Source organism: Hemibagrus wyckioides, linkage group LG15 (assembly GCF_019097595.1).
Source record: "Hemibagrus wyckioides isolate EC202008001 linkage group LG15, SWU_Hwy_1.0, whole genome shotgun sequence".
Classification (NCBI taxonomy): Eukaryota; Metazoa; Chordata; class Actinopteri; order Siluriformes; family Bagridae; genus Hemibagrus; species Hemibagrus wyckioides.
In genome coordinates, this window is record NC_080724.1 from 1930104 (window position 1) to 1955117 (window position 25014).

The following is a 25014-nucleotide window of genomic DNA, read 5'->3' on the forward strand; positions in this document are numbered from 1 at the left end:
AAACGACACTCTAACACATTATAATTCTTTTTCTTCCAAGCATTTGCACTTGACTCTCAGCAATCATTTTTGCTATAAAATGTCGATTCAGAAAAATTTCAGCATTCTGTTTCTCAAGCCTAGTGCTGTTGAAATCTCTGCATCAGAGCTACACTCCATTACTGCACACCTATAAGTACACAGGAATTATGATAAATAGTAATCTTTTTTTTTTTTGCAGGCATTTTGGTAATCTTAAGTGCCATTTATTATCTGCTATCTACAGTAAACACTACCACTGGCTTGTTTTGAGAGTTTGAGGGTCAACTGCGGGGTATTTAAAAGAGTGGACCCTGTGCCACACTCTTCGTACACAGCAACGATGGGCAAGGTGGTGCTGGTTTCAGGTAGGAGACTAAATATATATATATATATATATATATATATATATATATATATATATATATATATAAAACAAGCTTTGTTTAAGATAGATACATAATTTTCTGGGTGTATTAAACCAAGATCACAAGGTTTCTTGTCTCTTTTGTCCCATTGCACAATCAGCGTTGGCCGTGCTGCTTCATGTGCAGCTTGGTAAGTATGACCGTAGATTTATTTATTTTTTTACTTGGGAACTGACATGCAACCACTCACTTAAATACACTGCTGTTTTGGACAGGCTCAGCTTTCATTTTATCATGCTACTTCACCAACTGGGCACAATATCGTCCCCCTCCCACCATCTACATGCCCAATGACATCGACCCTTGCCTGTGTACCCATCTCCTCTACGCCTTCGCCACCATGACCAATGACTACAAAATCGCTACATTCGAGTGGAACGATGTGGAGCTCTACAGCCAATTCAATGCCCTGAAGGACAAGTGAGTGTGTTCTGCTGTTACCATCTCATCCTTTTGTTCACCGCAGTGATGAACTGATCTGTACTGTACTGTGTGGCATCTCCTTTGTGTCTTTCTCTCTCCCGTATGACATATTGGCAGGAACGGAAACTTGAAAACTCTGCTGTCAGTGGGTGGGTGGAACTTTGGCTCCTCAGGGTAAGAACTTATTATTTACTTCAAAAATTATAAATGACATTGGCATGTCACATTCAACGAGGTTCTCCATCTTCCTGCTAGGTTTTCTGCCATGGTGGCCACTTCTGCCAACCGCCAGACTTTCATCAACTCTGTAATTGCTTTTCTGAGGAAGTATGAATTTGATGGATTGGATATTGACTGGGAGTACCCGGCCAACAGGGGTAGTCCGCCACAAGATCAACAACTGTACTCTGTTCTGTTAGCCGTGGGTATCTGATTTTGCTTCCATGTTGAAATTCATAGATAGCAGCAATGCTGTATTGGATATAATTTTACTAAATACATACACGTCTTGTGGCATTATGGCTAGAACAAAAATTCTGTATACCTCTATGCATCTGGGAATAGGAAATGAGGACTGCATTTGAGGCAGAAGCCAAGCAGACTAACAGAGCACGACTGCTGATGTCTGCTGCCGTCTCATCGGGTCGAGGCACTATTGACACAGCATACCAGATTCCTCAGCTTGGACAGTAAGTCAAAGCCATTTCCCACGCCTGTATGATATACACTAAGGTGTTGCTACAGTTGATGGGTTTAATATTATTTTATTTGATTATCTTTTCCTCACCCAGATCGCTGGACATGATTAATGTTATGAGCTATGACATGCATGGGTCATGGGATCCTTTCACAGGAGAGTGCAGCCCCTTGTACAGGGATTCTTTTGACAGTGGAGCCTACATCTACTTTAATGTGGTATGTTGGTGACGTCTGTATTCGAAAGGCATTGTTATAAAGCCCATCAAGATGACAGCGAAATCTTCGGTCACTGGGCATATGTGTAAATATTGAAATGCAAACTAATGAAGCTCTTCAAATTAATTACTGCCTTCACAAGACGTTGGCTAACCCATGTCCCGATCTGATGATGCTCTTCAGGACTATGCCATGAATTACTGGAGGAACAATGGTGCTCCTGCAGAGAAGCTTCTTGTTGGGTTCCCCACCTATGGAAACACTTTTACCCTGAGCAACCCTGCCAACCATGGAATTGGTGCTCCAATCTCTGGAGCTGGAACACCAGGAAAATACACACAGGAAGCTGGGGAACTGGCTTATTTTGAGGTATCTTGATCCATTGACATGTTATGTGTATTGCGTTTACTATGTGTGAGCAAAATAAGAGATTTCTCCCAGTCCACAGTTTTTGTCTTGTTTTGGCTGGCTAGATCTGCACCTTCTTGCAAGGGGGCGCAACTGAGGTGTGGAACTCTCAACAAGACGTGCCCTATGCCTATAAGGGAAACCAATGGGTTGGCTATGACAACATGAAGAGCTTCCAGATCAAGGTAAACATTAGGCTGTTCGGTTTAGTTTAACCTTAATATCACGTGTAGATGCCTGTTTGTTTGACAGAACAGTAAAAGAATAAAACAACTTTTTTAAACATCTCTGCAGGTTGATTGGCTGATGAAAAGCAACTTTGGTGGTGCTATGGTGTGGACCATTGACATGGATGACTATTTGGGAACTTTCTGTAATCAGGGAAAATACCCTCTAATTAATGTGCTTCACAAAGCCTTTAACCTGGACCAACAATGTGAGAATTACCTTCTACTGGATTAATAACTGCAGTAGCCATCCTCTTAACTTTACTTAACTTTTCCTGAAGGTTGAAAACTATAGCAAAAATAAAATCTTAACAATGAGAACTAACGCGTTTCAGATACAAAGTTATTAACATGATGGTTTGTTCTCTTTCAAGCCTGCAAGCCTCCTGCAACTCCACTTCCCCCAATACCAGGAGTGAGCAGCACAACTCCTAGTGCCAGTGGAAGTGGAAGTTCTGGTGGAGGAGGCTCCAGCAGTGGAAGCTCCAGCAGCGGAAGCTCCAGCAGCGGAAGCTCAAGCGGCACCAGCGGCATGAACAGCTCTTTCTGTGTTGGCAAAGCCAGCGGTCTGTATCCCTTCGCTGCCAACAGCAACAAGTTCTACGAGTGCAACGGAGGCCAGACTTATTTCCAGCAATGTGCGTCAGGCCTGGTGTTTGACACAAGCTGCTCATGCTGCAACTGGAGCTAAAGGCTCAGTTTTACATTTATTAAATAGCAAACTTTGCCCTGCTGTCTTGATTCTTCTAGTTTCTGAACAGGTATCTTCTTAATAAAAGAATAACTGATAAGCTGTTAGACGCGTGTGATGGGAAGGAAATATCGGATTCAGAGCCCACAACTTTAGTTAGTCCTTTAGTCCTTACTTTTAGGAAGAAACATTGTTCACTTCCTTTGTGCTCAGGATTGTTTAATCGTCTGTAATAAAGCTTATGAAATGGCTCTTTTTTTACCTTTAGTTTCTTTATTGAAGTGTCCTTATGCTAAAGAAGGTGGACGGTGGTGGCTCAAGTGGTTAAGGTTTTGGGTTGTTGACTGGAGGATCGGGGTTCAAGCCCCAGTGCTGGCACATGGCTGACTCTGTGCTCTCATATGCAAAGAAAGAATTTCACTGTGCAGTAATGTGTATGTGACAGATAAAAACAACACAACAACAAGGGTCTTAAGAACTAAGCACTTTCAGCCTTATGCACTCTCAGAAAGTATTTTCAGGAAAAAAAAATACATTAATATCTATTTTCCACCTGGAAATGTTTTTTGTTACCTTTAAAATAGTTTAAAGTACACAAATAAGCTATTTTAAAGTAAACTTAAGCGTACATGACTATACATTTCAAATGTACCTAACATGCATACCTGAGGGTCACCACCCCAGCAACTAGAAGTTTAATACAGTTTAATACAACTTTTCATGAAAGTGTGGATAGTTTATCAGTAAATATAACTCATTATCAAAGCACCCCAGTTTGGGTTCTCTGAAAGAACATGTTTTGTCCGTCCAATCCTGATTTTACGGTCATCTTAAGCCTCTGAGTCCCATCCCACTTTTTTACACACACTGAACGCCTCCTGGCTGCAACAGGCCAGGCGCAATGCTCTCAATAGTAGCTGGCTAGCTAGTTAGCTACCATTCATCGCTAGGCAGAACCAGGTCAAGCCAGTCTGGGCTTAGCCAAACCAGATCACTTTCCAAACGAAACGCAATTATACTGCGAGAAAGGCGTAGGGTTAAAGTAAGGGGATTTCGCGCATCGCAATCTTATTAAGATTAGGAACGTAAGGCGCGCGAGTTAGCCTAGCCTGCTGGAAACTACCTGGCTTGTACGTAGCTGCATACCTTAGCACGCTAGGTGGTTGCTCTGTGTAACCAAACCTGCCGCCAAAATATTCCCCGAACATTACTGGGACATTAAAAACAAAAGTAACGTGACGGAATCGGATCTGCAGAATGGCGAGACCTTCTAGGTGGGTTGATATCTTGTGCTGCATGCGTTTGTAACAGTTAGTTTGGTGTACATATTTGATAACGCGCCTGCGTTAGCTTAGCTAGCGGAGTGGAGAGAGTTCGCACCTCTCCATGTTTGCTAACAGCGCAGATGCTAACCAGCGACTAGCACCAGTTAACCGAATCGCTGCCCCTCAGCTCGCTGGTCAGCTCATTCACTTACACGGATTATTGGGTTTATTTTAGTGCAAAAAAAATAATAATAATAACGCCACACCAAAAAATAAGACCAGTGTCGTGTATGTAAACAAGCCAACATTGTGCACGCGCAAGCTGTCCTCGGGAACGAAATACATGACTGTAACTGGGCAGCTTCCAGTTAGCTTTATAACTGTCTAATTACTTGACCAGGGTCAACTAAGTGTATTGAATAAAGCGTGTGTTATAACACGACACCAATTCGACGAGTGAAGAGACTTTAATAAGGCCTAGTTAAGTTTCGCACAATTTTATTTTTTGCCGTTAGCTTCTTGCACGAGCATGAAGCGCCGCTAGCCTGTTAGCTCCCCGCCTACTTCAATGGCTGCGTTATTAACAGCATCTGTTGCTAACTGTTAGCGAAGGAGTAGTTCATGATGAAACTTTGTAACAGCAAGTCTATTGCAGCGTTATTAACACATAAGTGGTTATAAAGGAATGGACTGTGTAATAACCGTAATAAGCAGTTTACCGAACATTTTTTTGTTAGTTTTTTTTCTTTTTTCTAAATATAACTAAAGTGTATGGGGTGATATTAACCAGCTCTTTAAAAATAAAAACTGAGTACTAGAAAATCTGTGTAAAATGTTTCTGGTATATAAGGAAACAAGAACTGTGCTTCTTTCATAACTGATAATGATAAATGTATATCATGCAAACATGTAGACAGTAATAGACAAAATCTAATTCTGAATCTGTATGAAGAAGTGACCGGTGAGGTAATCGAACAGCAGTGACCCCAACCCTCTAGACATGTGTGTAAGTTGTTGTGAATCGCTTAAATTCTTCCATTTGTCCTTGCAGGAATAAGAGGGTAGTTGATTATGCCCAGTTTCAGGAGTCTGATGACGCTGGTGAGTACGGCTTTGACATATCAAAACATTTGCGCAAAAATGTTTTTAACGGTTAATATATACGGTAATATATGTGCTTGTGCAGTAGAGACCTAAAATCCATGATCTGTGATGTGGATGAAAAGGTGGCATGGTCCTTAATCAGACAAAATACCTTTAATAACCAAAAAAATAAACATAAACATTAGGCTGTTAATCGTAGAGTCTTGAGTCCTGTGCAGTACAACTGACGTCTACGTGGGGCAGTGGTAGCTTGAGTGGTTAAGGCTCTGGGTTGTTGACCGGAAGATCGTGGTTCAAACCCCAGCACCGCCGAGCTGCCACTGTTGGGCCCTTGAGCAAGGCCCACACCCCACTCTGCTCCAGGGGTGCTGCATCATGGTTGACCCTGTGCTCTGACCCCAACCCCTAAGGATGGGATATGTGAGGAAAGAACCACTGTGCAGTAATGTATATATGATAAAATAAAGACTACTTAACTTACTAAAATCTTAGTACTTAAGAAAGCTATGGAGTATGACTCTTTCTCTTTCTCTCTCACACACACACACACACACACACACACACACAGGTATTCATGTACCCTTAAAGGCCAGCTTATTTCCTGTGGTTTTCACAAGCAAGTGTAACTGTTCCTACGGTGGAGAGCAGGGCCCACGCTTTGGCCTTTATTCATTTCAACAAGCCAACAATAAATGCAGAACTAAAAATCTTCATAGAAAAATAATTGGAAAATTATTTATGCATATTTAATAAGCATTCTGAAGGATGATGACATAATTACACAGCTGCTTAGTAACTGGTGTGATGTTGATGTTATTATATATGATTAACCTCAATTGTTTGGATTATTGTAGATGAGGAATATGAAGGAGATTCTGACAGACCCAAGAAGGCACTGAATCAGAGGTCGGCTTCTTAAATAAAGCTTAATTTCTAAGTCATGATATTATAAACATACTTGAATAACCAGTGCCTTGTCTTTTGCAGTGATGAATCTCGAGTTAAAGACCACAAGAGTAAGCGAGCTTCCTGTCACTAATATTTTCCGAGTATGTTTAATGATGTGGCCATCGCTCATACGTTTTGTTTTGTTTTTTCGTTCCAGAGGACTTCAGCGATGATGATAATGACTATGGTGAGGAGGAAGAGGATGATGACGGTGGCGACAGTGACTACGAGACTAAAAAGATCAGCAAGGGAAGGCAGGCGACTGCTAAACGGAAAAGAGCTGCAGGTACAACTTTTCTTGCTTGACTTAAAATAGTTCATTTCACCAGTTCAGTTATGAATCTAGTTGCTAGACAGTATATTAAGTGAGGAACAATGGTGTGTGCATGCTCACTGTGTTTATTGTATATTTTGGATGAACGTCAGATGACAGTGACGATGATGAGAAGGTTGTGAGGAAGAAGGGCCGGCAAGTGAGGCAGGCTGCTAGTAAGGCGGTCTCCAAACAGAGGGAGATTCTTCTTGGCGATGGAGGCAGTGAAGAAGAGGAAGGAGAGGAGGAGGAAGACGAAGATGACAGTGATGTTTATACAGGAGGTGACAATATTTTTCACGCATTATACAGCCAGATAAACAGGTCTGATGTTGTGTATCAGATACTTAATGGTTCACAATAAGCTGGCAGGGCAGTAATTGGAGCAATTCCGAATGTTTTCGAATTCCATAGAGGATTCAGGCAGCGATGAAGATTTTATGGTGGAAGATGATGACGATGACAGCGACTATGGGAGGCCCAAGAGGAGGAACTCGAAAGTCAGCAGGAGGAGCAAAGACAAGAAGTCCCCAAAATCCAGAATAAGAACTTCAGGTACTAGATACTAGTATAGTGTGTTGTGATATACACTTTATTGCCAAAAGTTTTGGGACATCTGCCTTTACATGCACATGTTGGAACAGGAAGGGGTCATCCCCAAACTGTTCCCACAAAGCTGGGAGCATGAAATTGTCCAAAATGTCTTGGTATGAAGCTGAAGCATTAAGAGTTCCTTTCACTGGAACTAAGGGGCCGAGCCCAACCCCTGAAAAACAACACCTGAACTCAATGATTTGGAGGGGTGTCCCAAAACTTTTGGCAGTATTAAATATTAATTTAAAAGCCACATGTTGTGTGTTAACCTTTGACCTTTTATTGTTTTAGTGAGCAGGGGGCCAAAAAAGAAGAGAGGAAAGCGTCAGACTAAGGCAAAGAAAGTCGTAACCAAAAAAGTCATCCCTAAAGACGAGGACGAAGACATCGAGAGCCCTAGGGAGGGAGAGGAGGAGGAGGAAGAGGGGAAGAAGGCGGCGCAAGACAAGAAGAAAGGCGAGAAGAAAAAATCCCCCCCAGCCGAGAAGGCCGAAGAGAGCGGCGGAGAAGGGGAGGACAACGACGGCGAGGAGAAAGAGGGGCAAGAGAGTGAGAAGGAGAAAGGGGAAAAGGACGATGCCTCTGAGGAGGATGCTCCGTCAGGTGAAGACTGAGCGTCTTCTTTCTGATGGGAGAAAATTGTTTTACCCGTTCTTTTTTTTTGTCTTTTTTTTGTCTTTTCTTATTGTGGAACAGTGGAGTTTACTTTCCACACTGCTCCGGGTGTTTTGGATGTTTGTTTATTTCTTTCATCCTGTAAATACAATATTTCAGATGAACTCTCTGTGAAGTATCATCCACACTATTTGCAAACAGTATCGCTGAAGTTACCTGCGCCACTTTCTTTATATCCAGCTTACGGTAATCTATAATAATAATAATAACAATAATAATAATATTGAGCGTTGCTTGATGACCTTTTTGCTAATTTAATCTTTATTCAGTTACAAATCGAAAAGAAAGTGGTGGAACATTTATCACACCGATGAACCCTTTATGGCTGGATCGTTTTGTTAAATTCCAAAATATCATCTCTCGTATATATTTGCAGACTTCAATAGAGAAGATTAAAACTATGATTTGCTCTGATGTAGAGAATGTAATCTCTGTGGATTAATGCTATATACGAAATACAAGATTAGAAATACCGCCATAAGATATCTGTTTTGTTTGTTTTTGTAAAGCAAAGCGTATGCTCTCACTCTGTTAAATGCTTTTCAAAGCTGTGGGCACGTTTGTTTTGTGTTTTTATTTCTTGACATGGAGCTGCCTTGTGGATTTTTACAGCACCAAATTAGTCCGTTCCAACATATTCTACCATAACAGAACCAGACCACCACTTTCTCTTCTGTCAGTCCTTAATTCATCATCAATCCTCCCCCCGAACACCCCCCCCACACACACACACCCGATATTACTAATTATTTTTCTTAAAACCTAAAGATATCTAGAACTGGATCTTTTCGAATTCCTAATAGAACCGTTTTTTGAAGTCGGTTTTTGCAAAAAAAACAACAAAAAGCTTGTGCGCTGGAAGAGTGGAAGGTCATACGTCACCTTGTACATTCTCTAACCGTTAAAAAAGATGTTAGCATTTCTGACGCGTTTTGCTTTGAACGTTTCCGCAGCTTAAACGTAGCCTAATAATTGCATTGTAGTACCGCAGTTCATGGAGTGGCATTACGTGTGTCGTGAGTTGTGTGTAGATGGCGTGACCAGAGCGGTAGCGTGTACGGCGACTCGGGTGTATGAATGTAAGGAAGGCTGTCAGGAGCGAGCTAGTAACAACCTTATTATTGACTTTGTGATGCTTTATATGTGTATTTTTTAAGTATTTCGATGCTTATAGATGCCTTTTTCAGATAAATTATCTGTGGAGCCAGTTGGATGGTGAAGCAGAATGTGATTCGGTTCACACCATCTTGAGCTTTCTCTGCTTCTTTTGTCTAATTTCCATGACTTCTATCTTTGTCCAGTTATGTAGCCTTTCGATCTATGATAATTTATCTAAAATAAAACTAAAATAAAAAAACTTTGTTTTAATTGAGCTGATCTGATTTTTGGAATATTTGTTTTACAAGGAAAAAATAAAATGTATCTTGCCTTTAAAGTGTTGTATGAGTCCTGTATACGCACACAGCGATCAGCCGTAACATTAAGACCACTTACAGGTGAGGTGAATAACATTGATTATTTCGTTACAGTGGCACCTGCAGAGGGACGGGGGATATATTAGGCAGCAGGACACTTCTCTCGAGGTCGATGTGCTGGAAGTAGGTAAGGATTTGAGCAAGTTTGACAAAGAGGCGGATTGTGATGGCTAGATGACTGGATCAGAGCATCTCCAAAACTGCAGCTCTGGTGGAGTGTTCCCGATGTGCAGTGGTCAGTATCTATCAAAAGTGGTCCAAGGAAGGAACAGTGGTGAACCAGCTACAGGGTCATAGGTCACTGATGAAGGCTAGACTGTTTGGTCTAATCTCAAAAATTAATGCTGGCTATGATAGATATACTATATTGCCAAAAGTTTTGGGACAACCCTCCGGATCATTGAATTCAGGGGTTGGACTCCTACATCTACACTAGAAAGCCAAAAGTTTTGGGACGTCTGCCTTTCCATGCACATGAATGTAATATGGCGTTGTCCCGCCCTTTACAGCTATAACAGCTTCAACTCTTCTGGGAAGGCTTTCCGCAAGGTTTAGGAGTGTGTTTATGGGAATTTTTGACCGTTCCTCTAGAAGCACATTTGTGAGGTCAGGCACTGATGTTGGACGAGAAGGTCTGGCTCACAGTCTCCACTCTAATTCATCACAAAGGTGTTCTATCGGGTTGAGGTCAGGACTCTGTGCAGGCCAGTCAAGTTGCTCCACACCAAACTCACTCATCCATGTCTTTATGGACCTTGCTTTGGTCACTGGTGTGCAGTCATGTTGGAACAGGAAGGGGTCATCCCCAAACTGTTCCCACAAAGAGCATGAAATTGTCCAAAATGTCTTGGTATGAAGCTGAAGCATTAAGAGTTCCTTTCACTGGAACTAAGAGGCCGAGCCCAACCCCTGAAAAACAACACCTGAACTCAATGTTTTGGAGGGGTGTCCCAATACTTTTGGCAGTATAGTGTATCACTTACCTTATTATTATTATTTTTATTATTATTATAAACATTATTGCACTCTTTCATGGAAACGGTATTCCCTGATGGCTGTGGCCTCTTTCAGCAGGATAATGCGCCGTGACAAAGCGAAAATGGTTCAGGAAAGGTTTGATGACCACAACAACCAGTTTGAGGTGTTTACTCCAAATTCCCCAGATCTCAATCCAATCCAGCGTCTGTGGGATGTTTCGGACATACAAGTCTGATCCATAGAGGCTCCACCTCACAACTTACAGGACTTAAAGGATCTGCTGCTAACATCTTGGTGCCAGATCCCACAGCACACCTTCAGGGATCTAGTGGAGTCCATGGAACCTGCTCTCCTAGTGCAGAAGAACTATTAGATCTGAATTACACCTACATCCTGTTGTATAACGTGTACATGTTTGGTCAGCATTGCACAATGAGACTTTGTGAATATTCTCCAATCCCCATAACTCATCTGCTAGCTACTTCCGAATCTCTTGGTGTAACTCAGACAGGGAGTGTGTTGTCTATGTTAAATGTGCTGTTTGTGTTAAACTTTAACACTGACTAGTTGAAGCAGTAAGAAAGAATTGAGTTCTCAGTTAAATGTGTGCTGCATTAAGATCCTCAGTGTCGGTGTAACACATGAAGAGGATGTCAGAGATGAGTTAATGAATGTCAATTATAAAAACACACATCTGTAGAGGGCTTCCTTTTCCCTTTCCAATGGATATATCTGAACTCTGACACTTCTTCTATCTGAAAATATTATGAATATAATGAATTCAGCTGTATTGGTGTTTGTAATGTTCTGGATGCAAAATAAAAACCCATAGCAGTTTTGTTATTTCAGCAGTGAATTGAGAAATTATTTAATTTCGTTGTATTAACTTAGAGATATATGACACAGTGGTGCCGTGGGTAGTGACTCACAAATCCACAATCTCTGGTTCGATCCTGACTGTGAAACTGTGAGGAGTTTTGCATGTTCTCTCGAGTCTGTATAGAATTCCTCCAGGTTCCATGTCTTTAGGGAAACCGACTATGATGTATTGCTCCCAAGTATGAATAACTGTATCAGTGTGCATGTACACCAGTCAGGCATAACATTATGACCACCTGCCTAATATTGTGTTGGTGCTGCCAAAACAGCCCTGACCCGTCCTGCACTGTGTATTCTGACCCCTTTCTATCAGAACCAGCATTAACTTCTTCAGCAATTTGAGCAACAGTAGCTCGTCTGTTGGATCGGATCTCACGGGCCAGCCTTCACTCCCCACGTGTTTCAATGAGTCTTGACCGCAGTTTTGGAGATGCTCTGATCCAGTGGTCTAGACATCACAATTTGCCCCCAAATTCTTACGCTTGTCCATTTTTCCTGCTTATAACACATCAACTTTGAGGACAAAATGTTGACTTATATATCCCACCCACTAACAGGTGCCTGCAACAGATGTCTGATCTCTGTATATGGTTGCCTAGGATGTTCCCAAAATATTTATTCAAGATGGCTGAATGAACCTTGATCTAAATTAATCAAAAAGGCTGAAAATATTTATCATTTTATTTAGAGACTTTAGAAACACAACATCATTCTTATCATTGAGTTGTTTTTGGTGTTGTTTTTCATACCAAGACTTTTAGGACAATTTCATGCTCTTTGTGGGAACAGTTTGGGGATGACCCCTTCCTGTTCCAACATGACTGTACACCAGTGACCAAAGCAAGGTCCATAAAGACATGGATGAGTGAGTTTGGTGTGGAGGAACTTCACAGAGTCCTGACCTCAACCCCATAGATCACCTTTGGGATGAATTAGAGCAGAGCCTGTGAGTTGAAGCTGTTATAGCTGCAAAGGGCGGGACAACTCCATATTACATTCACGTGCATGTAAAGGCAGATCCCAAAACTTTTGGCAATATAGTGTGTTTTTGTTTACATTTAATAGTGGTAATGTCTCTGAGTTATTTCTTTATCAGTAGGATTAATAATTTGATTCACAAAGATTTAGGTTTCCTTACTTAATTGCTATCCTCTATTGTTTGGCTTTAGCTGTGAGAATAATAGTGATTAAATTGTTAGAAAACATTATCTCCAGTCTATGTACTGTATATTAAGATATTAAAGCCTGATATGTCACTTTTGTCAATTTTATTTATTCACTGATGAGTATAATCGTTCCAGTTGCTTCAAATCTATATCGACCACAGGAAGGACATCATGGCCCTCCGGTCTCACACACTAACTAACCCCATAAGAGACAGGAAAGAGGGACTGAAGCATGAAACCGACCCAAATCCGATTTCAACACGATGCCATAAATGAAAATCATTGACAAGTCCTAGAAAAGCTCTGTTGCATCCTGCCTTTTAGGTATTAACCTGAAATGTATTTCTGTGAATACGACAGACGGCAGCGTCGACGGCTCTATAAATATTAAACATCACCTGCTATTTTTTGACAGGCTGAACCTGAGCGAAGACCTGAGTGTGAGCAGGAAATCCTACAACTCTTCAAGAGCCCCGACGTTCAATAATTCATCCGTTCTGAGGACAGCATGTTTATCGACCAGCGTCTTGTTGCACTTTTCAGACAGAACTGGCAGCACACCCTGACATACTGGTGTGTGTTCTTTAGTTTTGGACTCTGTATAGCATTCCTTGGGCCGACTATTTTAGATCTGAAATGTCAGACCGACTCAACACTACAGGAGATCACTTGGGTTTTCTTCTCGCAGCAGATCTGTCTACTTATTGGCAGCTCCATTGGCGGCGTTTTCAAGAAAACGTGAGTTTGCTGTTGCATTTGTATTGCACCAAATTTGAAACTCCACTATGGAGTTACCAACCAGTTGGACAATTCCAATCTTTCCCAGTCTTTTATTAGTCTCAATAATAATAATAATAATAATAATAATTATTATTATTATTATTATTATTATTATTATTATTATTATTATTATCATCACATGGTACAATAAAACAGCAATTTCCTGAAACGATTTCTTACAGTATTATGATTCTAATTTACTATGGAGTTATTTATGTATTTATTTAGGGTATTTATCTGTCTCTGTCTCTCTCTCTATGTCTGTCTGTATGTCTCTTTCTCTCTGTCTCTGTCTGTCTATGTCTCTCTCTTTATCTCTCTCTGTCTGTCTGTCTGTATCTCTCTCTCTTTCTCTCTCTCTGTCTGTCTGTCTGTCTCTCTCTCTCTCTTTGTTTCTGTCTCTCTCTGCTTGTCTGTCTGTCTCCCTCTCTCTGTCTTTCTCTCTCTCTCTCTCTCTTTGTTTCTCTCTCTCTGTCTCTCTCTCTGTCTGTTTGTCTGTCTGTATCTCTCTCTCTCTCTGTTTCTCAGGTTGCTCAGTGCTCTTTCTGCTCTCTTCCTGTCTTCCCTCCTCATTTCTCTGATCTTTGCCATCATTCCTCTCTGCTACAATGTGCTGCACTTGGCCATAGCCATGGCTGTGTCAGGACTGGCGATGGGCATCATCGATACGATTGCAAACATTCAGCTGGTGGCTCTTTACCAGAAGGACTCCGCCATCTTCCTACAGGTGACTTCACACATCACACATCTGTTGTACATCTGAGACCTCCACATTTTAGCAGACGATACTATAAAAATATTCATTTAAAACATTAGGTAGATACGATAAACTGTAAATCATACACATTATCATGAAATGGGAAATTTTGGACGCTGAAAAGATATTCATGTTGGGGTTAAAATTATGCTTTAAATGGTTGAATGGAAAATTGTGTATAGATTGAATCATCATTTAATGATGAGGAAAAAAACCCAAACGACAGTAATGCTAACAATCCCCTTAAAACTGAGACGAATCTGTTTTATCTGTTTGTTACGAAGAACCTTTTGCGATTTAATCATTTATGCTTAAAGACATCTGTTTAAAGTGTGACAGCACTGCCTTCCTTTTTCCTAGGCATTGCACTTTTTCATCGGCTTCGGTGCTCTCGTGAGCCCTCTGATCGCAGATCCATTCCTTTCAGAGCACTGTCACAGTGTGAACAGCACAGAGCATGAGGCAATAATGCACCACTTCAGACACAGTCTTGCAGGCCTCAGGAGTCCGATGCTTCTGAACCAATCTGGAGAGCATTCTGGAGGAGTCACAGAGCAGTCCAGTGTGTCCTACGCTTTCTGGATCATGGCTGTAATTAATGTAGGATATTGAGAAATCTTCTAATTTAACAACGATCAGTTATAACATTATGACCAGTGAGAGGTGAAGTGAATAAGACTGATGATCTCCTCATCATGGCACCTGTTAGTGGGTGGGATATATTCGACAGCAAGTGAACATTTTGTCCTCAAAGTTGATGTTAGAAGCAGGAAAAATGGACAAGTGTAAGGATTTGAGTTTTGAGTTTGATGAAGGGCCAAATTGTGATGGCTAGACCACTGGATCAGAGCATCTCCAAAACTGCAGCTCTTGTGGGGTGTTCCCGGTCTGCAGTGGTCAGTATCTATCAAAAGTGGTCCATGGAAGGAACAGTGGTGAACCGGTGACAGGGTCATGGGCGGTCAAGACTCATTGATACACGTGGGGAGAGAAGGCTGGCCCGTGTGATCCGATCCAACAGACGAGCTACTGTTGCTCAAATTGCTGAAGAAGTTAATGCTGGTTCTGATAGAAAGGTGGTCAGAATACACAGTGCAGGATGGGTCAGGGCTGCACCAACATAATATTAGGCAGGTGGTCATAATGTTATGCCTGATCGGTGTGTTTTAAAGTAAACCTTGAAAGTGTTTAGATTAAATCATCATTTACTTAACTGTAAAGATTATAATTAATATTATGATTCGTATGAGATGGCGAGAGTTCTGTTCTTGATTACATGCTTCGTAGCTTGTATAAACACCAACTGCCTTCCCTGTGGACTGTACTGGGAAATTCTGGTGTAATATAATACACTTTTAGTTTGCAGCATTGAGAAACCGACATCTTGCAGATGTATCACATGGGAGCCGAACATGGATAGTTTAAAAATGCACAAAGTCAAAGAAATGAGGGGGAAAAAAACCCATGGAACTAAGTAGCCTTCGGGTTGAATAATGCTGCAATAATACAGACGCTTCACAGAGACACAAACAAGACAAAGACAGATGTCTATGTACAGTACACAGACAGATATTTCAAGACAAGACTCCTGAAATGAAGTAAACCTTTTGAGAACATGATCATGAGACATTATTAGGGTGTAGGTGGAACTAAAGAAAACAGGAACCAGGCAGGAAGGTGGAACTGGGCTGGGTCATTTGGGTCAAAAAGTCTGTCTCTTTTGTTCCAGTTGCCAGTACCCATCGCAGTGCTTGTGCTAATGTACTGCGAGAAGCTGATCCCCTGTTGCCCGAATGGCTCTCCACGTCTCCTGGACAAAGATGAGCTGGCCATGCAGACCAACACAACTGAGTGCGCAGAGGCACAAGAGCAAGAATCTGGAGGTACAAATAAAGAACAGAACATGTTTTCCTGATATTTTGATGCTTTAGAGTTTCTGAATGGCTTTTTTTCCCATTTCTCCAGGCCATGGAGACCTTTTCAGCTGCTGTAGGAACGGAAACCTGCGTGAGCTTCCTGCCTCGTTCTTTGGAATTCATATTCTGGGAGGTCTGGTCCTCTTCATGACTGATGGCATTGTGGTGAGCAGTTGGTCATTAGTTACTGTAGATTGACATACACTGATCAGCCGTAAGCACCAAGATGTTAGCAGCAGATCCTTTAAGTCCTGGACATAATGGACTTAAAGTATATTTTGATAGATAATGACCACTGCCACCCCACAAGAGCTTTTTTTTTGGAGATGCTCTGATCCAGTGGTCCATCACAGTTTGATCAAATCCTTACACTTGTCCATTTTTCCTGCTTCTAACATCAACTTTGAGGACAAAATGTTGACTTGCTGCCTAATATATCCCACCCACTAACAGGTGCCATGATGAGGAGATCATCAGTCTTACTCACTTCACCGGTCACTGCTCAGAATGCTATATCTGATCGGTGTAGATATATAGCTTTATGACTCATGTGTAACAGACACTGACTCTTGTTTATAGGGTGCCTATGCTGGTTTTGCGTACACATATGCTGTGTCGTCTCCGATGTCACTGCATGCTAAAACAGCTGGCTATTTACCCTGTATCTTCTGGGCTGCTATCACCGGAGGAAGGTTGATGTCCATTCCACTGGCCTATCGCTTCAGACCAATGTACCTGCTCATGTTTAGTCAGGTAAAAGTTTTGATATAGTTCTACAAATTCAGTTACACACACATGAACACACCTGCTACTAAACTAATCTCTTTATCTGGATGTGTTCCTCAGGTTGGCGTAATAGTGACCGTATTGCTACTGCTGATTTTTTACACTAGTAGCCTGTTCCTCTTTGTGGGGACGTGTTTACTCGGCCTCTTCCTCAGCAGCATCTTTCCATGCATGCTTGCTTACACTGAGGACATTCTAGACTACAAGGGTACGTCATACATATACATTAGATTAGATTAGATTAGATTAGATTAGATTAGATTAGATTAGATTAGATTAGATTAGATTAGATTAGATTAGATTAGATTAGATTAGCATTTTCTTTTGAAGGCAGAGATTAACTAACGGATGAAATCATAAGACTAAACTTCTTGTGCAAAGTCAAGGCCTAGCTTTAGATATTACTCTAAAGTGTCAGAATTCATGCTGTAACCTTGGCGAATTTTTACTCTTGTTTATTTATTTATTTATTTTGGATTTTGGTCTGTAAAATGCTGCTTGTGATGTTTTTCATAAACAGTCACCCACACCTCTTTTCCACATGTTTGTTAGACAAGAAACAGCATCATGAAGGCTGAGTAGCTATTAAAACATTAAAATATTAAACTTATTAAAATATTAAACTTTTTAAAATGTTGCACCCCTAATTGCTTTAGGCATTCTGCCTTCTTTTATTTGTAAATGAAATGGCAAAACTCTCTGGTAATGTTAGAAAATGAGGATGATGTTCAAGGCGGGGAAACACTGGATATTTTTAAATCACTGATCGCAAAGCAACAAACCCTCTGACTCCTCATCACACTGTGTTTTTTCTCCAGGATGTGCCACTACTGTCATAGTGACCTGTGCTGGAATGGGTGAAATGGTCCTCCAGGTCGTGATTGGATCGGTAAGATGTGCAAAATTTGCCAGCCTGTATTTTTCCAGTTCTTTCCCAGAGTTAGTCTAATTATGTCTATGATATCGGCTCTAGATCATCCAGACACGAGGCAGCTACAGTTTCCTCCTCTGTGGCATGATTGCCGGCTGCATTGGATTTGCTCTCTTCTTCAGCCTCATGCTGTGTCACTACTTCCACAGAAACTACCTCAGAGGTAAAATGGATATCTCTCTGACCTTGAAAGTTATCGAACGCTTTACAAACATCACTTTGTATCTACATCTCATCTCCTGTTGCAAATAGGAACATCTAAAAAGACAGCTATGATGGAGCAACCAGATGCAGTGGAGGCTCCGGCAGAGAGAGGAGAGGAGGAAGCAGAAGTGAAAACGGAGGAGAAAATAAAGGATGAAATAGAAATGAAAACCGAGCAGGAAAATGAAGAAAGATAACAGTTTCTATTATTGAAAAATTTGAGGTCCAAACTGATCCTACATACAGGCAGAGTAATATCTGCAAACACAATGTAATGATCCAGGAGTTTCTTTTTGCATGGCATCAAAGTTTAATCATGCCTAAAACATAGTGTTTTTTTAGTTGCATACTAAACCTGTTTTCTGTAAATGAAGACACGGTGAACATATGGCAGGCTTTTCGTTATTTTTTTCAGTGAAAAAGCAGGAGATGCCCATTTGATTCGTACTAGGGGCAATAGACCAGACAAAGGTCAATAGCGTTGGATCATGTTTCCACTATTCTGTATGTACTGTGTGGTCTTATTGCATCACCCAGTCCAGGGGTTCTTTTAAAACTTTTCATCTTATTTATTGTGTTTTGTAAAGGCATTTCACAGCAGTGAATCCAGCCGCATATTATCTCTAAAAGCTGGATGAATGTGGGCCTGTCAGTCCATTTCAGCCACCTAAATTGTTGCATTATCCTTTTGTTGGTATGTAGATGCAGTACAATGGTTTTGCTGTAATAAACTCTTTTAAAAAGATCTCATGGCCTTCACTGTTCTATTATCGAGTTTTATATAAAGTTTAACTAAGTTTAACTAAATAATAAACTTTTAAATAAAGTTTATTATTTAAAAACATTAATTTATTGTTTGCCAGAAAAGCCAACATTTAAGCATGGTGGTGGAAGCATCATGTTGTGGGGATGCATTCCATTAGCAGGAACTGTGATACTAGTCAGGGCTGAGGGCAATTATGGGGCAGTCCGAGAAGAAACTGTTCCAGTCTGCAGGAAACATGAGACTGGGTTAGAGGATCACCTTCTAACAGCACAACAACATGCTTCACTGGAGTGTGTTAGAATGGCCAAGTCAAAGATTCTCAGGACTGATTGAACTCCTGATAGCCAGTGGTCTCCATCTTTTCTGACAGGGCTTTAGCAATTTTTCCATGAAGGAAACGAGAACAGAGACATACCCCAGAAAACTTGCAGCTGTAAAAGCAGCCAAACAATTGACCCGGGGGAATGACAGCGGGAAGGGGAGTGATTGGTATAGAGGCTGGTGGAAAGTCTCTGTAGTATCCAGGTGAGATTATCTGTTGCAGTAGGAAAGTCAATTATCTCTAAGATGAAGAACCAGAAACAGCCAGTTCTTCAGGAGCAGAGTAACCAGGATCAACCAGGCCAGAAGTAACAGCAACCAGCATATCGTCAGGTAACTATGAGTTAAAAAGGATGCATAGAGTGATCAGAGTGCAAGCCTGGACTCTGGTCGATCTAGCTATGACATCATAACTAAAAGATTGAGCTAAAAGACATAAAGCATCCCAGTATGTCATTGAAAAACAAACCTGAGTAATCACACAAAACTCCCCATGCTCATGAAAAAGTCTGACTAAACAAATAAGCTTTCAACCAAACCTTAACCTAGAGTCCTGAACAGCAAACAATATTCCATAAGTACACTGTATTGCCAAATGTTTTGGGACGTCTGTCTTAACATGCACATGAATGTAATATGGAGTTGGCCCACCTTTTGCAACTTCAACTCTTCTGGGAAGGCTTTCCACAAGGTTTAGGAGTGTGTTTATGGGAATTTCACCAGTCCTCTAGAAGCACATTTGTGAGGTCAGGCACTGATGTTGGACGAGAAGGTCTGGCTCACAGTCTCCGCTCTAATTCATCCCAAAGGTGTTCTATGGGGTTGAGGTCAGGACTCTGTGCAGGCCAGTCAAGTTCCTCCACACCAAACTCACTCATCCATGTCTTTATGGACCTTGCTTTGGTCACTGGTGTACAGTCATGTTGGAACAGGAAGGGGTCATCCCCAAACTGTTCCCACAAAGAGCATGAAATTGTCCAAAATGTCTTGGTATGAAGCTGAAGCATTAAGAGTTCCTTTCACTGGAACTAAGAGGCCGAGCCCAACCCCTGAAAAACAACACCTGAATTCAATGTTTTGGAGGGGTGTCCCAAAACCTTTGTCAATATAGTGTATCACTTACCTTATTATTATTATTTTTATTATTATTATAAACATTATTGCACTCTTTCATGGAAACGGTATTCCCTGATGGCTGTGGCCTCTTTCAGCAGGATAATGCGCCGTGACAAAGCGAAAATGGTTCAGGAAAGGTTTGATGACCACAACAACCAGTTTGAGGTGTTTACTCCAAATTCCCCAGATCTCAATCCAATCCAGCGTCTGTGGGATGTTTCGGACATACAAGTCTGATCCATAGAGGCTCCACCTCACAACTTACAGGACTTAAAGGATCTGCTGCTAACATCTTGGTGCCAGATCCCACAGCACACCTTCAGGGATCTAGTGGAGTCCATGGAACCTGCTCTCCTAGTGCAGAAGAACTATTAGATCTGAATTACACCTACATCCTGTTGTATAACGTGTACATGTTTGGTCAGCATTGCACAATGAGACTTTGTGAATATTCTCCAATCCCCATAACTCATCTGCTAGCTACTTCCGAATCTCTTGGTGTAACTCAGACAGGGAGTGTGTTGTCTATGTTAAATGTGCTGTTTGTGTTAAACTTTAACACTGACTAGTTGAAGCAGTAAGAAAGAATTGAGTTCTCAGTTAAATGTGTGCTGCATTAAGATCCTCAGTGTCGGTGTAACACATGAAGAGGCAATATAGTGTATTAGTAGTGGGAAGTGGTAGCTGTTGGAGGTGTCGGAGTATTGGATTGATTGGAAGGTTGTGAGTTCTGCCACTGCTGGGACTATGAGCAAAGCCCTTAACCCTCAACTGCTCAGTTGTATAAATAAAAAAGTCACTCTGGATAAGGATGCCTGCAGGAAATGTGGGGGATGTGGTAGCTTAGTGGTTCAGATGCTGGACCACTGCTTGGAAGGTTGTGAGTTCAAATCTCAAGTCCATCAAGCTGCCACTGCTTGAGAAATGCCCTTAACCCTCAGCTGTATAAGTTAGATAGGGGCATCTGCCAATTGCCACAAATGTAAATATTTATGACTGACCATACAGGGCTGCAAGATGTTGAGGAATATTACAGATCTTGCAACTTCAATATATTTGACCACTGAAATGTTTGGTGGTTGTTATTCATGTTCAACACTAGATGTCAGGCCTTAGATACTTTCAGCTGTCCAGACACCACAGTTTATAATGGATCACTTCAGAACTGTTAGTCTAAGTCTAAAAGGGTAAAGCTGAGACATAAATGATGCCTCTATCATTTTTTATTGGCAAAAGCTTTCCTCATGTGTTGCAAAAAAAAAAAACCCTGGACGTTTATCCAACTGCAGTGACTGAATGCAGAGAAATATACTGGAGAATATACAATCACACTGAACCTGTACCACAGACAAATATTACTATAGTAACTAAATATATAACCATTAAAACAGGAATACAGCCAAATCTCTGTCCACAGCTGGATGACATTTAGCAGACATGTTTAAAGAAATACCCACGTTTGTCATATTATCCCTGGGAAGACTGCTTATTGTCATAATTATTAATCCAAAATGATTGCACACCAGTGCACAAAGCAAGGTCCATAAAGACATGGATGAGTGAGTTTGGTGTGGAGGAACTTGACTGGCCTCAACCCCATAGAACACCTTTGGGATGAATTAGAGCGGAGACTGTGAGCCAGACCTTCTCGTCCAACATCAGTGCCTGACCTCACAAATTCTAGAGGAATGGTCGAAAATTCCCATAAACACACTCCTAAACCTTGTGGAAAGCCTTCCCAGAAGAGATGAAGCTGTTATAGCTGCAAAGGGCGGGACAACTCCATATTACATTCATGTGCATATACAAAAGTGCAAGGGGCAGGTTTGGATTGCCTGAGGACTTTCATTTATTTGATTAGGACTATTTATTTAATATATGATTAGATCGGGGCATTAAGACTCTCCTAATAATTCAGTGTTGAATAGCGTGATTATCAGTATTATCAATACAAATGCATGCATGAAAATTGGTTTACTTTTTAATATCATTGCACCCTAGCTATGTAGCACACATCTGTTATATTTTTATAACACCACGATGCCAGCCAAGAAGACCTTTCCAATGAATTGAGTATAAAACCACAATGTCAGTGTGCTTCCAGAATCCTGTATCCCCGAGACCACATCCACCACAAATCAATCTTTTACACTGTGACACACCAAGGCAGCCTATCTATCTCGCTGCCTCAAGGCAAACGCAAGCCTACATCCTCGGCTTTATCAGAAAGCCAATCTCACTCCTCTAAACAAGATAAATCAGGCCATGACAGGCGTGAGAATGGGCTTCAGCGGGCTGTGTGCAAGCAGGGAGCCGTTCAGCCGAGAGTTCTGGACTTTTCTGTCTCTCTCCTGCTGCTGCTCTGGCTTTCTGACCTCTACGCTGTAAAAACGGACGATGCCACTAATTCAACGGCGTGTTCAGAAAAAAATAAATCTCCATGTTACATGGCTTAAAAAAACATTTCTATATGACGGGACATGTCATATCAGTCATTTACAATACATCTATAGGTTCTTGCAGAAAGGTGTACCAGAATCACCAGGTTTCAGACTGGCTTTTAACAAACACTCTTAAATCTTCCCTTTAAGTGAACACAAATGTTATTTCGCTTGGGCTCACTGGAGGAAACACTAATGGTTCTACAGTATATAGAATCCTGTAGCAGCTGGTTTCCCTTTCAGAACCATGTTGAAACCTTTTAGTAGAAGCTTTTATTTAAAAATAAAGAAATAAATAACATAACATAATAAAAGTGCCTAATAATTTGGTTCACAGTCAGGTTTAGTTCATAGTCATATTACGATTTTTGTAAGTTTTACCCCTAGCTGTTACAGACTATGCTAACCCTATACGGAAGCGCCCTTTTTAAAAGGGATCTCAGGGTTTGCTAAACGATTTCAACCCTATTAGGTCTCCAAAGCAAGCTGAATGTATAACTGAAATGCATTTCTTTCTTCGGAGACTATACACTGACCAGGTATAACATTATTATAACAACCTAATATTGTGTTGGTGCTGCCAAAACAGCCCTGACCCGTCCTGCACTGTGTATTCTGACCCCTTTCTATCAGAACCAGTATTAACTTCTTCAGCAATTTGAGCAACAGTAGCTCGTCTGTTGGATCGGATCACACGGGCCAGACTTCACTCCCCACGGGCATCAATGAGCCTCGGCCGCCCATGACCCTGTCGCCGGTTCACCACTGTTCCTTCCATGGACCACTTTTGATAGATACTGACCACTGCAGACCGGGAACACCCCACAAGAGCTGCAGTTTTGGAGATGCTCTGATCCAGTGGTCTAGCCATCACAATTTGGTCCTTCGTAAAACTCAAAGCTCAAATCCTTACACTTGTCCATTTTTCCTGCTTCTAACATCAACTTTGAGGACAAAATGTTGACTTGCTGCCTAATATATCCCACCCACTAACAGGGGCCATGATGAGGAGATCATCAGTCTTATTCACTTCACCTCTCAGTGTTCACAATGTTATGCCTGATCAGTGTATATGAATGTCTTTGTCTTTGTTCCAAACTGCATTGATTTTCCACATGGTCACTGTCAAGCATCATTGGTTCTCAGTTAATGCACTACTGAAAGGTTTATTGATTTTTAATATGTCAAAACTGTAATCATTACCCTGATAAGACAGAGCCAGTTATATTTGTATTTAATGCTTTGGGTGAAGGAAGGGAAATAAACATTGTCTTGTTTCCTGATTGCAGATTTTGACTGATGGTTTAAAATAAGGGGAGTGAATTAAACGTCCATAAAGATCTGAGGCAGTGAAGGATGACCTTTAACACAAGAGCAAGCCCGTGTTTTGATCCACCTGACACAGTGGCTGTCAATTGAACAGCCAGATTTATGAGGGATGCTCTGATGGACTTGGATGGCGGTTAAACCGAGCAGGCTGGCAGAGGCGAGATAACACAGCCTGTAGCCCTACAGAGACAGTGCCCTTGTTTCAGTGATGAGGTGTCTTTGCTGTTTTCCTTTCAGGTCTAAATGAAAGACGAAGGCATTGATAATCGGCTTCAAACACTTTGCACAAAACCAGCTTAGCGAGAATCGGAGACAATGAGAACGGAATCGCACTGAGGAACCTTATAATGTCCGCTTATATATCATGATTACTTCACAATACGATTAGACTCACTAAAACGCCAGTGACACAATTAGCGCACTCAAACTGATTGTTAACGACTAATCATAATCATCTCATTTGATATGGAAAAGAGAGTGCAAGCAGTGTCACAGCTCCCAGACTGTCTGGATGGGTCTTTTCTCTGCTGACGAGCGTTTCATTATGATGCCACCTCACCTCAGGAGTCTCCATCCCCCAGCCAAGCCCATGCTTAAAATAGAGCCCAGACAGCCTGGATCAAAGAATACTGACAGCTGAGAAACACCACACTCTTGTATTGATTTGGTCGCCTATCCGAAAGAAACACGTAAATGTAAGCAGCTCACAGAAAAAATTATTCATGTAAAACATTTTGAGCTTATTGTGCTGTTTCAAGAGATTTGCTCTACAAGATGTACAAATGTAGTTCACACAGAAAGCAGATAGATATATAAGAAAAAAACAGACAGAGGACAAATTAAAGGAAAAAGCAGTGGCTCTGTCATGCAGTGAGGATTATATTGGGAGAATTTTTGGTTGCCTTAGCTTGGGTCCACTTATTTACTTAGAGGCAGGAGTCACTACAAATCAACACAAAATCTTTATGACTGATCTCATGACCCTTAATCTATGATCAGTCTGATCCTGGTCTCATCCAGGATGACAACGCGTCCATTCACAGGACATGAAAGCCCAGTGAGAATAAAACAGAGGTAAATCATATGCTATGGTCTTAACAGTCATGGGTTTTCACCAACTGAACTACTATTGGAGATTAGGGACTGAAGTGATAGACAGC

General features: G+C 41.2%; 3 protein-coding genes across 4 annotated transcripts; all 3 read left to right on the plus strand.

The window, feature by feature from the left end:
- Positions 1-354: 354 nt before the first annotated feature.
- Positions 355-3377, plus strand: LOC131366052 (acidic mammalian chitinase-like). Its single transcript, XM_058410192.1, has 11 exons — positions 355-386; positions 547-576; positions 662-866; positions 987-1043; positions 1125-1290; positions 1434-1558; positions 1661-1784; positions 1968-2153; positions 2258-2377; positions 2487-2628; positions 2794-3377. The coding sequence occupies exons 1-11, from the start codon at positions 362-364 to the stop codon at positions 3108-3110; spliced, it is 1497 nt and encodes a 498-aa protein (XP_058266175.1). The 5' UTR covers positions 355-361; the 3' UTR covers positions 3111-3377.
- A 599-nt stretch (positions 3378-3976) lies between these two features.
- On the plus strand, positions 3977-9444 carry nucks1b (nuclear casein kinase and cyclin-dependent kinase substrate 1b). The gene is made up of 8 exons (XM_058410031.1): positions 3977-4384; positions 5427-5476; positions 6334-6385; positions 6467-6495; positions 6585-6713; positions 6854-7024; positions 7155-7295; positions 7626-9444. Exons 1-8 carry the CDS (start codon positions 4368-4370, stop codon positions 7946-7948), a joined length of 912 nt encoding a protein of 303 aa, XP_058266014.1. The 5' UTR covers positions 3977-4367; the 3' UTR covers positions 7949-9444.
- Positions 9445-12922: 3478 nt separating this feature from the next.
- Positions 12923-18626, plus strand: mfsd4ab (major facilitator superfamily domain containing 4Ab). 2 transcript variants are annotated; one of them, XM_058410029.1, is made up of 10 exons: positions 12923-13245; positions 13816-14014; positions 14405-14644; positions 15774-15927; positions 16010-16125; positions 16540-16713; positions 16807-16954; positions 17565-17635; positions 17720-17840; positions 17930-18626. In XM_058410029.1, the coding sequence occupies exons 1-10, from the start codon at positions 13016-13018 to the stop codon at positions 18076-18078; spliced, it is 1602 nt and encodes a 533-aa protein (XP_058266012.1). In that variant the 5' UTR covers positions 12923-13015; the 3' UTR covers positions 18079-18626. The 2 variants fall into 2 exon arrangements, with proteins under 2 accessions (XP_058266012.1, XP_058266013.1); XM_058410030.1 differs by lacking the exon at positions 14405-14644.
- The last annotated feature ends 6388 nt before the right edge of the window (positions 18627-25014 follow it).

Coding starts and splice junctions, on each gene's coding strand:
- LOC131366052 (XM_058410192.1), top strand. CDS start 362: ATGGGCAAGGTGGTGCTGGTTTCAG. Junction 1,291..1,433: donor TGTACTCTGTTCTGTTAGCC/GTGGGTATCTGA, acceptor ATCTGGGAATAG/GAAATGAGGACTGCATTTGA. Junction 2,154..2,257: donor GGGAACTGGCTTATTTTGAG/GTATCTTGATCC, acceptor TTGGCTGGCTAG/ATCTGCACCTTCTTGCAAGG.
- nucks1b (XM_058410031.1), top strand. Junction 5,477..6,333: donor TCAGGAGTCTGATGACGCTG/GTGAGTACGGCT, acceptor GGATTATTGTAG/ATGAGGAATATGAAGGAGAT. Junction 6,496..6,584: donor TCGAGTTAAAGACCACAAGA/GTAAGCGAGCTT, acceptor TTTTCGTTCCAG/AGGACTTCAGCGATGATGAT.
- mfsd4ab (XM_058410029.1), top strand. CDS start 13,016: ATGTTTATCGACCAGCGTCTTGTTGCACTTTTCAGACAGAACTGGCAG. Junction 13,246..13,815: donor GGCGGCGTTTTCAAGAAAAC/GTGAGTTTGCTG, acceptor TCTGTTTCTCAG/GTTGCTCAGTGCTCTTTCTG. Junction 16,955..17,564: donor GGACATTCTAGACTACAAGG/GTACGTCATACA, acceptor TTTTTTCTCCAG/GATGTGCCACTACTGTCATA.